The sequence below is a fragment of the Falco biarmicus genome, chromosome 5 (genome assembly GCF_023638135.1).
Source record: "Falco biarmicus isolate bFalBia1 chromosome 5, bFalBia1.pri, whole genome shotgun sequence".
Lineage (NCBI taxonomy): Eukaryota > Metazoa > Chordata > Aves > Falconiformes > Falconidae > Falco > Falco biarmicus.
The window spans coordinates 41,217,546-41,232,582 of NC_079292.1; the positions used below are offsets into that span (position 1 = coordinate 41,217,546).

Here is a 15,037-nt window from a genome sequence, read left to right on the forward strand (position 1 = left end):
TGCTATTCTATGTGAAACAACTGGGAATCTATCAGAAGAGAACGAACAAACAAATGTATAGGAAAAGTAGCTCAAAATGTTTTGTCAACCAGTATCTTATATGTCTGTTCAAATAAAGAGTTAGGTGTATTTAAAAAAAAAAACAAACAAAAACAAAGACAAACCAATCAACCTTCACACTGAGATATCTAAAGCATAACACGTCTAGCAGGGTTTTGGTCTAATAAAGGTTGTTTTACTTTCTATCTTGAGTTTCCATTACAGGAATGCAACTCCTGAATGTGAATGCACCGTGTTCCAGTTAAAAACCCGCTGTACCCTTTCAACTTTGTAAAGATTCTGCTTTTGGATTGGCTTTGCATGCTGCCCCATTGGCTGGAAGTGGCTTAGCCCATGTTGGTTACTTACATAAAAGAACAGTATAAAGTAAACAGTCTCAGATATTGTTGCCCTTTGTTGGCTATGTGAAATCCATAGTTAAGAAAAAGATTAGCCAAAAATTTTAATATGGGGAAGTGACACAGTGTGAAAATATCCTTGTCACACTGATCCCAGCTAGTGTGGGAAAATGAAACAAAACTGAGCTAGCCTTATTATATTTTTCAGACTCTTTTTAGCCTGCAGCCCTTCTCCTTTTTCTCACAAACCACTAGAATTTTATTTGGATAGTTCAGCAAACCTAGTCAGATGCAGAATTGATTTATAGATGCTGCTATTAAAAGCTGATTATGTGCACACGAAACAAACTGTGGAGCTCAATTAATTAGGATGCCTCTTTCAAAGACTCTTCTGCAGGAGTTTGTTTTATAATTCAGTTCATACTGTATGTTTAGCTTTAGATGCACTTCAGAAACTCAAGAGCACACCCTTTGCTAAGACAGTTATCCATTCTATTTAATAACTGTTTGTTTTTGTTGTGGACTGGAACACATCTGTAATGAATGGCTTATCCTGAACCGTATTTGCATGTAGTCTTTCCACTGTGCAACTCAGTACGCTGAGGGTGCTGTGTATGGAAATTTTCCTGCTTACCTTCAGGAACTTGTTCATGGCTGCTTCCAACACTATTTTTTCTGGGGGTGGGGGGCTGGGCTAGTTAAAGCTGGATCACTTGCCTGATATGGTTCCTCATGTTTTGCATGAATGCAGTTTTCAGCACTGGGATGAGAAGAAATTAAAGAGGATAGAGCTGCCTCGTTCTGCAGCACCAGTTTAGACTGGTGGAAGTGCCTTTGCCCTGTGAGTGCGTCCTGTTGGAAGTTAGACTTTACTGCCTTGGTTATAGTGCAGTAATTGCCATCTCATGATCGTGACTGAAATGACAATGTCTGCCCTTGACACCTCCAGGAAACATTTGCGTGGCTTTGGTGTTTACTACAAAACTGTGACTGCAGATTGTCTCCGAGAGGGGAAAAATGTGACTTAGTTGTGAAGGCTATTGCAAGCTCAGGCTAGAGGCGGCCACAAAGCCTGTCCTCTGAAGGGATGAGTTCCTGCAGGTCTTATGGTTGGTGGTTTTCTTCACTGGGTCTTCAGATTGCTTTGCAAGGTTAGATCTTAAAAGACTTGGTTTGTTGCTCCTGTGGCCAGCTGGTCATCTCATAACTAGATATTACAGTTGAAGGTTGGCCATCACCTACTGTTTGTCTGTGTCCTGGTAAACCATTATCATTGCCAGCCACAGTATGAGTTAATTCTCCCTTCCCCAACCTCCCCTTCCCTCCTTTCCTCAATCTGTTGAATTGTTTTCAATACTTTTGCTAATTTGCACGTCTCAAACCAGCCACACGTGTTACCATAAGACCTTTGAATTGAACAGAGTATGACATGCTTTGAATTTGGATTTTTGTTTCTTTGATTGTCACTTTGAACTTCATTCTTCTATAAATTAAAGATGGAGTGTTGACACTGTGGTCAAACCAAACACATGCAATATTCTAGGAAAGTAAACCACATATATACATAGCATGGCTAGAGACAAATTTCTCTTTCAGACTAATAGTTCTCTCTTTATTTTTGCACTCTAATATGAAAAGATTCATGCCTTTGTTTTAGTGTATTAGAAATATTCACAGTATGAGTTTTTTGTGTAACTGTTGAGAAACTACAAATTATTATCTGAGATATACCAGTCTGATTTTCCAAGGTATTATAGAAGAAGTCTAGTTCAGTAAAGTATTTTCCTTGGGTCTTAAAATGATTACTAGAAGCCAAATGTCAAGAACAAGCCTGAATCAGTACTTATTGAGTGCAGCTGGTGATCTATCAAGAACCTACAGCTAGTATTCAAAGGCAATTGGAATGAGGGATTTGCACTGTTGTGTTAGTGTAAAAAGAATGGATCTAATGGATCAAGGACCTTACAGTCATCTGTCTTTAAGAAATCCACCTGGTGCCTGCCCTGAACAAAGGGTGTTGTGCTTCATCTGAGTAGTAATAACTCAAAAGGCTGTGCAGCATTTTGGTACAGCAAGTATAAGCTGACCTATTTGCAGGACCATAACTGAATGACCATGTGTTTTGGCAATTTAGTACTCTGGCAGTCAATATGATGATAAACTTAATATATAGACTTCCAGCATGATCTAATCAGGTCATGGTACTTTTGTCTGTATACAAGAAGGTAGTTTAAGGCCATGATGAATGTTTACAGGGAACCCAGATAAGATTTTATAGATAGAAGGATGGAAAACTCTTGTCCAGCCTAGTGATCGGGTAACGATTCACAGGGGTGGCAGGAGGACACCTCAAAAAAGATTCCTGTCTTGCAGCCGTAGAGGCAGCCCTGTGTTTCCCCCACCTCTCTCAGTGCAGCTGGGAGGGCTCTGGAGAGCTCCACATGATGGCAAGGGTTTGTTTCCTTGCTAAAGCACAGGCCATCTGTAGCACAGTGTTTGCATCCTAATAGCTCCAGTTAGAGTAAAAGCGTGTATAGGAGGGGGACGTAATTATTTCTGTGCGATTAGAACTGGCCTTATATAATGGTAAGGGGTGTTATGCATATACTTTCATTGGTTGCTAATGAGAATATCATAGGAGTTTGGTAGAAATGAATAGATTTTTTTTAATTGTCTTTTGGATTCCCCGTTGTAAAACATTAGTCAAATCCAGCCTGGTGTGACATTGTGCGGGAGCTTGGTTAGGTCTTAAGGGTTGTACAGGTTGTTGCATTTCTTAAACACATGTTAAAAAACTATTCCTGGTCCATAAACCACAATAAACTGCTGTTAATGCAGAGTAGCATCTTCATAGCTACAGCTTAAAGAATAAACCTTTTTTTAAGAACAGTGGTGTAAGCTTACCTGAGAGCTCAGCTGCAGTGCTGCCCAAAGAAAATCAGTTAGCTCTTTGCTGCTGTCGCTGCCAGTGTCCCTGAGTTAGAGCAGGATGGTCAAATTACAATGACAAGAAGCTTGTGAATTGATTTAGTTCTTACACAGTTGATTACACATGCTAATGAATTGATTTTGTGCATTAAAAATGTATATTATTTTTGTTCTAATGTATTGTGGAAGACCTTGAAAAATTGTTTTTCCAACATTTGACATCTTGTTTAGTAAATTATCTCTCTAGAGGGCTTAAGGTTGGGCCTTTTTATTTTCTGTGCATGTTCCATGCAAATTCAGCAGAAACATTGCTTCAGTCTTGGTTGTGTGTGGGTTTTTAAAGGCAAAATCTTTGTTGTGTGTGTGCAGTTACTCTAACAAAAATGTTCATGACATCATGTGCAAGAAGCAGCACAACATACTGTAGAAATGCAGTATATAATGATTAATTAGCAATAATATATTTTGAAAGATGGTGGGTTTTTACCTGTTTATAACTGTTCCTTAATTCTGAGTAAATTGTCCCTAAAGAGATGCCACTGTCTTCCCTCCCCCCCCCCCCCTTTAAATTAATTGTGCATAGCTATTAAGCATAACATTTTTGTAGAAGTCATTAAAAAGTTGCTCAGGTTGCGCTTCACAGCTTAGGCTCATATCCAGCGTTGTCATTCTGTGCTTTGCTGCTAGTAAGGCCATATTTTGGATGAGATATTAAAGGTGCCATCTGGCCATCCATGAAGAAAGTAAAAGAGTTATGACCCTGTGTTAAAAACAAAACACCGCCCCCCCCCGCCCCTGAATACAATAGGTGTCCTAGAAAATGTGTTCCCTTTCATTGAAATGGCTCCCATTGAACGTGAAAGCTGGTGTTTAAAATACTTTGGTCCTTGCTTTTGCCTGTCTGTTCAATTGTGCTCCTCAGAAGTAGCTTGTTATTTTGTAAGCTCTTTGAGTGGAGGATGTAAAGTAAAATAAGGTTTTATACCAAGTGTTTTTTCTGTTACGGTTGTTTTTTGTTTTGTTTTGTTTTGTTTTTTAGATACTTCAAGAAGTGTCAAGGCATCTCCAGAAACAGCTGAAATCTTTTTTCAGAAGTTAAGAAATAAATACGAATTCACAATCCTGGTGACCTTAAAACAAGCCCATTTGAATTCAGGGGTTATTTTCTCTATTCATCATTTAGATCACAGGTGAGTACTGCTACCTGTATACTAGTTCATGAAAGTATATGTATTTATGCAGTTAAAAATTGAACCTAAATTAGGGCAAATTATGTAACAGGTCATTACCAAATATGTACAGCGTTTGGGTAGGCATATTGTGCAGATTCATAAAAATCCACAAGTCCAAATTAGCCAAGGGAAAGCGGAACAGCTGTTACTCTTTAAGTGTCTCTTGCCACCAAAGGCATGAAAAGCCAGTTCTCTCTTGTTCATAACCATAAGGACCAGATGCTCAGCTGGTGTAAAACTGTCACATCAGTATAGCTACACTGATTCAAAAGTGTGGACCTGTACGTCCACCTATTCACCCGTTGGTTTTTAACACTGCAAGCAGTTTAAAAAATTAAATAAATTCCTCCAGTTATGGGCTTACACCTCGCATGAATGGTAGAGCACTTTACTCAAAATGTTGTCAACCTTAAAAAACTAAAGTGAATGACACAGAGCATTTAAGGATTATCCCTTTGATAGGATAACGACTGCTAGAGAAATAAGATATTCTTTATATATCTGAGTAATAGCTATTAAAGATAACTGCCCTATGATTCTGTGACAGAATAAAAAGGAGTTTTAAAATGTGCACTTACTGAGCAGTCATTAGCACAAGCAACAGATGATCTCTGCTTTAGATTCATAGTCCTTTTTATTTTCATGTGCACAATCCCATAATCCTTTCTTGAGGGTCTCACTACAAAATAGAAAAAAATAAAAGAAGGTAAAGGCAGATGTTCAAACAAAGCAAAATGTCTGTTTTTTCTACATGACTGTACAAGTTTTCATTAGCAGGCACGGCAACAATTATTTTGTGCTGGAAGATGCTCCAGTTTTGCTTTTATTCTATTTCCCAGAGGCCTTATCTGCAATTCTTCTATTTAAAAAAGAAAGGAAAAACCTTCCCAAGGATCATTGTGCCAAATTTATAAAAGCATCTTTAAACTCTGCAAGGGGGTGGTTGGATGCCTTCTGGATGATGTTTACAGATGTTATGTCACAGAGGAGCTGAGGGGCTTTTCTCTTAACTGTTACCTGCTTCTCATCTGCAGTAGCGAGCAGTTTGCAAGGGACAGAACTGGGCAGCTGTCATTACTGAGTTTTGAACTCAAACTATACCACCATATGTGCAGATCATCCCAGATGGAAAAGTTTATTCTCTCTCAAATGAGAGAGTAGGTATGCAGAGCCAGCTGTGCCCTGACAAAGGTCGTTTTCACATTTGTAGGAGGAACATGGATTTGCTGCACTACTGATAGGGCTAATGCAACTGTATGTGAAATTTCAAAGTTAAAGATGAAACCTTCATATGCCAAAATAGCTGTAGAGATGGGCAAAGAGGTCACCAATGTGAAACTCTTAAGGCTCTGGAAAAGAGAACCACTGTAGCCTTTCTGAAAGGAGGCAATGTTTGCTGGAAGACCTGTCCTGGCCTCAGGAATGGCATGAGGACATGCCATAGGAGATCAAAAAAATGTGTAGTGTATAACTGAGCAAAACTCAAGAAACAGTAACTTGGAGAGTGGCCAACTGGGAGAAAACACTGCCACTTAGTGAGCACAAAGGGTGATAGAAGTACAAAAATAACATGCAAAGAACTTTCCTTTAAGAGTTGCAGAAGAGTTTGAGATACTGCTTGGGAAAGTAATTAATTCTCAGGTGAGTAAAGCTGGCAGGTAGGGCTGCCATTGATCTTATGTGAACAAGAATGCATTATATGGATTCTATTCAGCCATATCAAAGAAAAGGAAAAGTTAGAGCAGTGCCTGGTGACCAGGTTGTGTGGCCGTACAAACGCAGTGCTGCTTATCTCATTTGAATCTGGTTCATCCATGTTGTCTGTCTATGCCCATATAGAATATGGTAGTAAAAGGGTGACAAATAGGACTCTGAAAATCCTATTATTTTATATTGGTATACTTCTAGGGATGGATGATTAGATTTTTAATGCTACATTGACAACATTTATGCTTTTTAAAGAAATTTCTGTCATACCTTAAATATTTGCAGGTTTTGTTGTTACATTTTCACCAACTTCTGTTTATCTGCATATTGGAACCTGAACTAACTGCAATGGAAAACATTTGTCAAGGTTTCTAGCTGAAATCAGGTCTGCATTATGTGTGTTGGGATTTTAACTGTGGATGTATAACTTAGTGGCACTACTGAGTGTTTCTGAGGCCCTTTTTCTCTTAACTGTGGAAACTTCTAGTACTCTTACTCTAAAGTTATAATGTTAGAGGTATGAAAGATGAAGATAATACCCAGTTCACGCCTTGCTGCAAAAAACTCCTACCACCATTTTATCCAGTGTGACCTCTTCATCTTACTATGCCCTCTTAAGCGCTGCATAGAGTTTACAATTTTTCTATAGGGACGTATGCTTCATGTTTGTTTTTTGGGGTTCCTTGTAAGCCTTTGGATAATCAAAGAGGAAGAAAAAAAGCCTTCTAGATTATTTAGGCAGGTCACACATTGGGTCAGCTTTGGATGAGGCAGCTAAAGAACAATCTACTTCTGAATATTTCATTGCTTTCTTTGGGAGAATATTAGGTTATCTACTTGAAAAGGAACTCGGAAGAATTTGTTTTAAAAATGCCTAATCTGATCCACTTACAGTCAGGGAAAATCTTTATCTTCAGTAGGTATAAAATGAGTCTCAGCAAAAGTATGGCCAGAAAGAACTTGTAGCTATTAAGTTAGATGTGTCTTTAAGATTTTAGTAAGCATGTGCTTGCCTGTTCTGAGGTAGGGCGTACAGAAAGATGTCTGTGTGCTATAGTAGTTCGTTCAATTTAATTGCACTAAAATCAGGGCTGACTTAGATGTGGATAATACTGGAATTAGGCTAGCATCTCTGAGTCTCCTATAATACCTCTTACGGGTTTAATTTTCTTTGGTGATTACTGACAATAAAGACAAGAGTGTAGAAATCAAAAGGGAGCATTTGGATGGGTTACATTAAATAACTGCTTCTTCAGTGCTGGATTTCCATCTCTGTGACCTTGCCCACTTCTGACCAGGAACTTGTCTGTAACAGTCCTTTAGTGCTCAAACAACTTCTTGTGATCTCTGTCAAAGCAGTCATCACAGTTGGTAGGAGAATTAGCAATGGCAGACCTGACTGTACTCCGTCGCACCAACTTTAGCCTTATATAGCTTCTCTGATGTCAAAAAAGTTGTGCTAGTATTGAACTGCTGCCTTGTGGGACAGAATCACACCTGGCTATATTCTTAATTTATAGAAGTCAATACTAGCTCTTGCTTTTCTGCAGTGAGGAATGGAATGGTGGTGAGGAAGGCTGGAGGTGGCAGGAACTGAAGGATATATCAGTTATCACACAAGTAACTTTTCTTATGTTTTATTTTACAGAGTTTTCATAACAACTAATGGTTCTAGAGTAAAATAATTTCTAGGGTACAAGAAAATCAAAATGTTTATTCAAAAAGTGGAAAAAGGTATGTTCGTTTATTCAGTGGCTTGGGGAATGTGTGTTTTTGAAAATAAATCAGAGTAAAAACTCATCCTTTCTTTGCATAAGTCTAGGGACTTTGTTGCAAACATGCTAATTTACAGCAAATTGAGGACATGTCCTAAATTGAAGTTACTTTAAAAATTTTATAATTTTCTTTAAAACTATGTACTTAAAGTAGTTTACATAATTCAGAGTTTACTGCTTCAGTGTATGTCCTTAATATAGTTTACATGATTCAGAATTTACTGCTTCAGTATGTGTTGTCTAGTTTTATGTTTTGGGTTTGTTTTGTTCTTTTTTGCCAATTCCCTTTTGAAGAACATCAAAAATGAATGCTTCCACTGAGACACAGTCAGGCAACTACTTATAGCTTTGAGTCTCAAGAAGTTGACAGGACTGCTCTCCCAAAGTTTCCCATCTAACATCATGTGGTAAATGCTGTCCTCGGGCTATCAGATAGATGCAGAAGTTCTCCATGTAATTCTAGGGCTTGGGCATTATCTGAGGCTAGGATATGGCTGTCACCACAAAAAGTAGCTCCTGAAAGGATTTTCTGCAGATACAGTCATATTTTCCTACTCTGTTAAATGCCTTTATTTTTCTTTTCCTAATGGAGTATTAAAACTGTCTTCCCCTTTTATAAAGATTATGCTTTTCTTCAGTTTTAAAAGATTTTAATATATTAAACATTAATCTTAAACTGAAAGGATCTGAAACAATATCTGTTACAAATGTTTTCTTAACTTGAGAGCATCACCTTGACCACATAGTGCCCTGCCTAAAATGCATTGTACTTTAAAATAACAAGGTAAATATTTTGAATGACGTGATGCCTTAAGTCCAAATGCAAGCACTGTTAAACACTGATTGCTGTGTGCTTGCTATCAGCCTTCAGTTTAAGCTGTATTATCCTCCTCATTTCACTTCTGAATTTGTCTCGCTGCTGTCTCGATGGAAGAATCAGCAGAGAGATGATTCTAATCTGTGATGGGGTTTGTAATATATGTTAGGTCTCACTATTCCATCATATATTTTCATTTAATTGGCAACAGTGGAGAGATGTATTAAAGCTTTTTCCTCCCTTCATGGTTAGATGGCTCTATGCAACTGATGTTATATTCATATCTCTTGAGATACTGCATATTAGGGCCTGTAAAGGATGAAATCACTGTATTGTAGTTTAACCATTCTTTCTTTCAGTTAATGCTTTTCATATCCTGAAACAAAGCACTGAAATCAATAGAATATTGTGATCAGGCATTCCTTGCACTTAATTATGTATCTCTATTAATTTATTTAATTTTTGCCTTACTTAACATTTGTTTTAACAGCTGTTGGTGTCTTGTGATTATCTGCTGTCAAACAGGCTGTACTGTACAGCACTTTCAGACCTCTTCCAGTATCTAGGAGGAAAATATCTGTGACAGTTTCTTTGTTAGTAATTTAAGTGTACAAGGAGAGAAGTTGCCAAAGGCAAACTCCCGACACATGAATTGTATTCTGTTGTTTGACCATTGTATTAAAATAGAGGTGGAACTGTATGTTCCCTGCTTTTGATATATGAGTGTCTGCATTTCTGGACTGCAGTGTGAAGTCTCCTCTCTGACACCAAAAATCTGCTGCAAACACATTACACTGTGAAAAACTTCCAGTATTTACCACTTAAGCCAATACTGTAGTTACATTGGTTTTGTCTGAGGGGTGCTCTCCCCCTCCTCATCACTAACTTGCAGAGCAGACATTAGGTAAGAATAACGTGGGATTAATTTTCAAACATTAAAGCTGCACGTGGTTGTTGGCTGTGCCAAAAGAAGAGGTAGCTTATTTCTGCTGTTTAAACCATTCTGTGGTGTTCTTTGCTGGAAAAATGAAGGGTTGTGATGTCCTATATTTTGTTTTTTTGGTAGTAAATCTTAGTTGCTCTTTCTTACTGGTCTAAATATGAACCCTCTTAAATTTGTTCATAACAATCAATTGCTTTTGAATTTACTTCCTCTAGTGATGTAAAACTCCCCTGGTGTCAGCCTTCTTTTCTTTTGATGAATTTTGCATGTTTCATCAAAGGTGTCAAAAAAAAAAAAAAGAAGATATTTTCTTTCTTTCATTCATTCACCGCTTTTCTAATGTGTGAGAAGATTCTGTGGGACAAAGGATTCTCTATGTAGAGCCTGACAGCTTGTCTGGGCTCTTTCCTTTATCCCAAAAGAGAAAAGTTCTTTGTTTCTGTTGGTTTGGGAGATTAAATTCTATCCCTGAGTGTGTGGTTGGATGGAAATGTTTGTAAAGCAGCAATTTTGTCTTGTACTCAGTTTAATGTCTTTATAATGTTGGGAAAGACCTGTTTCTTTAAGTGTTGGTTATAAGGGATGTTATTAAATTGATTGATGCCTTTTCACTATTGCCTCTGTTGTTTTGCTTTGGTTTAGTTTATGCTTCGTGACCGAAAAAAAAAAATAATTGCCAATAGGATGTAAATTCTTGTAATGCACTCACCTTAAAACACCTTCCTATAACTTTATTGAATCGAGAGAGGCTGGCCTGTGTGCTGATGTAAATCATCGCAGCACCAACTAATCCAGGGTGATTTGGTTGGGAACTTGTTACAAAATGCTTGTATGAGCCTGAATCCTGTAGTTTGAATTGCGACTAGTGACAGACCTACTTGAGTAAGAGACAAAAATTTGTCCCTGCCTATGATACTGAAAAACACCACTGAAATAGTTTAAATATGAATTTTGACAGATGTCATTTTTCTTTTACTGTTGTTTGAAAGGGTTTCTATTAACAAGTAAATTACAAATCTGTGTTTTGTTGAGGGTAGGAGATGGGAGAAGTTGGGTTGAAACTGGATTTTGCTTTTACTAATATGTATATATTGAAAGGTTGTTTATTGTAGTTGCAGTCCTCTTGCTCTCCATGGAGAAACTTTGCGAGAAAGGGAGTGGGTTTTTACAGTGCTTGCTTGATCTGAGAAAGTTCTTCCCTCCTTGATTTTTAGTAGAAGAGGAAGCTTCAGATAGGCAAGATTGACATTAGTGGGGCTCTGTGTGATAGAATAAAATGGAAATAAATACATTGATAACCGGGGTTACTGAGGGAGATGGGAGGAATGAGAGCGATTGCTCAAAGGCAAGTATTATGTTTCAGAAAATATTTCCTAGTTCGGGAATTTGATTTCATATTCACAGCTTGAACGTGGACAACATAGACAATATGCTGTGATACCAGGTTTGAATTTTTCCCAGACCAAGCTAGCACCTTTTGGGAGAATAACTCTTCATGAAGTGCTTCAGGGAGGTCGGTGGGACCTTGGGTCCTGCTTCTGGCTCCTGCTGACCTTCTGCAAGTGCTGCAGGAAGGCTGGCTGGGAGCCTTGCCTTGTCATCAGTGGTAACATTAGGTGTCTGGGATATCTTGCTCTTGCGATGGACCAGGGCTCTTGGATTGTAGCACTGAAGTAGCAGAAGCTATGCAGACTCTGCAGGTGGGGAAGGCAAGATTTTGCCTCTCTGATTTAGGGGCATAGTTAACTGACCTCATATTTTGGGAGGTAAGCAGAGAGATCTCTCAGGTGAGAAGCAAGTTCTTGCCTTCAAAGCTAGCAAAGGCTTCCAGATCACAGTATCCCCACTGAAGTCAGATGAGTGCTGCAAGATGGTGATAGAAACTATCTTATTGGCTTCTATTTTTGACTCACATGCTTCATTAGTTTGAATTGGGTACAGACACTGAGGGGAACAGGGATGAAATGGATCTGAACAGCCTCACTTGCACTTGTTTCCTAGCCTCCTTGTCCACATCAGGGCATTGCAGCCTCGCTGTCCTAGCTGCTACCTTGTGCTGTGGCTTCTTTCTGGTTAGAGTGTAGTAGCTGCGCAGTAGTAGTCTGTGCAGGTGAATGTGTGTGGATGGTGTCTCTCTACCCTTCCAGTTAGCTGTTGCCTGGCTGTTCTCTTCTGTGGACATCGCAGTGTGGAGGGTGTTCCTTGATGGGTGTCCCAGCATGGGGCTCTATCTCCTGTGCACATCAGGAATGCACCTTCCTCGTCCCCAGCTGTCCTCCGTAGCTATCCAGTGCAATGAACAGTGTTGTGCTGGAACAAAGCTGAGGTGGTTGACCTTTTTTGTGGTGGAAGAAAATAAACTGCAGAAGAGATGTAAATGCCAGAATGATCAGTAGCTTGCTGGCTGGGGTGCTTCAGAAGCATTTTCCTTGCACTGTTAATCTCTGCTCTGCCTGATTTCTAACAGGGACTTGAACTTTGTTCTTTTCCATCTGAGACAAGTGTCCTGAGGAGTGTAATTATCTATCTCTTCCCCCCACCCCTCAATGTACTAAAAAGCTTTGTTGGCAGTGCCTGGCCAGGGCTATGCTAGGAAACCACACAGTGCCCAGGCCTGGGCTGGAGCACTGGCCTGCTGTTCTTCATTCTGCATAATTGTTAGCATCTTCCTTGGCATGCTTTTGTCCCCTGCTATTAGCACCCTTGCAGATGATGTCGGGGCACAGTTTGTGGAGTATGATTGGCCAGGGACTGTTCCCAACAAGCAGTGTGGAAAAAGCCACCTGTTTTAAGGAAGAAGTGTGAGAGAGCACCCATCTGGGTATGAGTTGCAGTGGAGCACCACTGTTAATATTTGTCTTCAGGACCAGGGAATGAGCCTTGTTGGCTTTATTTATTAGGATAGGCATAGAACTTGAGATCAGCTTACTGAGTTTAGGTTGCTCTTGTACCTGACTTTTTGATTGATGAACTCTATATAATGGCAGAGCCTCCTCAGGTCAACCTGAGAGACTGTTTTTACTGTCCCATTGTTTGTGCACTCTGTTTTGGTATGGGAGATACCCTCTTCTGATTTTGACCTCTCTTCACTTGGGGTCTTTGCTTTCAAGTAGGTAATAACTGCTGCATTACAGAATATTTGAGAAAGTCTGTCAGAGAGTTTCAGATTTGCTCTGTTTGTGTCTCATTTTAACAAGCTTTTAATCTTGGACCCCGCAAGCCTTGCTGTGAGAATGTGTTTCTATCAAAAGTTTTGGTTTTAATGATTGAATCAGGATTTTTGGACAAAAATATCTTACATCTGAAAATTCTTGTCTGGCTGTAAAACTACATTCAGCAAAAGAAAGGGACAGAAACTAAGTTGATGGCTTTCCTGCTCACTGTGCACTTGCACTAAGTGCTACTAACTTACCCAGGAAAGTTAGGACCATTTTTTTAATTTGTCTCTCCCTGGCAAAACCGCCAGTCACCTCTTGCCTAGGTAGAGCTATAGTCAGGGAAAAGGGCAAAGCCAGTAAGGCCAAGCAGTAGCGTCAAGTGAGAGAGGGGGGACTAGGTTTTTACAGGTATAGTGCAGTTGCCACTTGGCATTTAGGATCCATCTGGGGATATTTTGATACCATATTGTTCTAGGGGATGAACCAAGCAGTAAAAATGCCTAGTTAATGTTTCAGAACACTTTAAGTGTTACTTCCAAATAGAAAAATAAGGCTTACGCTCCTGACTGCCCAGTCGTCATACAATGGAAAATAGCAAATAACGCATCACTGAATGTGGTGGCTGTGCGGCATGAATTGCTTTTACATCTTCATAATCTACACCGAGCAGAATTGCTTACTGCTGCTGTAGCCATAATTTGCAATGAATAAGGTCTACTGAGTAGGATCTCTTTTTTTTTTTTATGTTTTATGTAATTATACCTAACAAAAAAGCAAGAACTTCTGTATCAAAAATCTTCAGATAAAAATCTTTAGAAGTAATGGAGATAAGGATTTTAATTTTTTTTCTTAAGTACATACTCCTGTTTAATTTTATTGGTTTTCCTTTTCTTAGTGTAGCTCAAAGAGCCATGAGGAACTCTTTTTAACACTATACCTATAAACAGGAGTGGTAGAAGTTTAAAAAAAGCCCCAGCCTATAATAAATTCATATGCAGCAGAGATGGTATGTTGCCTTTAGCTTCTAAAATATTTGTCTACATGCTGTAAATGGAAGTTGAAATTATTATTGCCTGGAGTAAGAGTGGACAGCTATGGCATGAGTTTGCTGTGTGAGCAGGGATGCCAAATGAACAAGTGAGCAATCAAACCCTTGGTGTTACCAATGATGGCTGTCAGCTGGAAGGACCGTACTTCCCTCTTCTCAAAGACTGCTACTACATACACCAGGACCACCTGATGCTTCACCTAAATCTCCAGCTTTTTGCTGTACACCCTGACTTAACAGTCTCCCCTGCACTGAAGAGGCCAGCCTGAAGAGCGGGTCCTGTGCAGGCTTGCGCAGACCACGTGCCCTTCACCAGGGATGATCAGTAGCAGCTCCGCAGCTGGGCAGATCTGCTGACTCTCAACTCTTATCCAGCAGTTGCAATAGATCAGTGCTGGGCAGCAGAGAAAACATCGCTGTTTTATCTCTCAGATTCCTCTGGGGCATTTGAAACAAATTTCTTCCTCTTATGAAGAGAGGTTCAGCCTTAGTCTACAAAAGGGATCACTGTCTGGTTGGTTTCCAAGCAGAGCGGCTGATCTTACAGTGGCCTTGGCTGTTGTCTTTGCAATGATTGTGCATGCACAGAGTGATCTATGGAGATGCAACAACCTTTTTTTTCCAGGTTGGCATTTCTTCTCCAAATGTCAAACGTAGTAAACCAAAGCACGTATCATCTCCCTGCCAAGTTAAATCCATTTGACCTGAAGTGTGTGTGGTTTTTTTGGGGTTAAAATCAAGTAGGCTGGTATTGATTAAACAGCCACAGAGATCATGGATATTAGTAAAGGGGGAAGCAGGTTCTGCTGTTGTACTGTGTTTCTCTCTGCGGTTTATTTTTCGTTCCAAGAGCTGTTTGCCTTTTGCAATATAGAAGAGCACCTTGGAGCTGTTAGGAGAAGCAGCAGTGACTTTAGCAGTGGGACTTTTTTGACTGCTGCTCTCCCTGTGAGGGGTGGGCTGGGCTGATATGGACAAGAAACCAGTGATTCAGCTGACGAGGTTCCCCTGAAACTTCAGTAATGAGATTC

General features: G+C 39.5%; 1 protein-coding gene across 1 annotated transcript in view; it reads left to right on the forward strand.

The window, feature by feature from the left end:
* NELL2 (neural EGFL like 2) overlaps positions 1 to 15,037 on the forward strand; it is a 150,276-nt gene that overhangs the window by 15,977 nt on the left and 119,262 nt on the right. Inside the window, exon 3 of the mRNA XM_056341603.1 lies at positions 4,366 to 4,516. Within this exon, the coding sequence (XP_056197578.1) occupies positions 4,366 to 4,516 (151 nt within the window). The remainder of the gene's footprint in view (positions 1 to 4,365; positions 4,517 to 15,037) is intronic.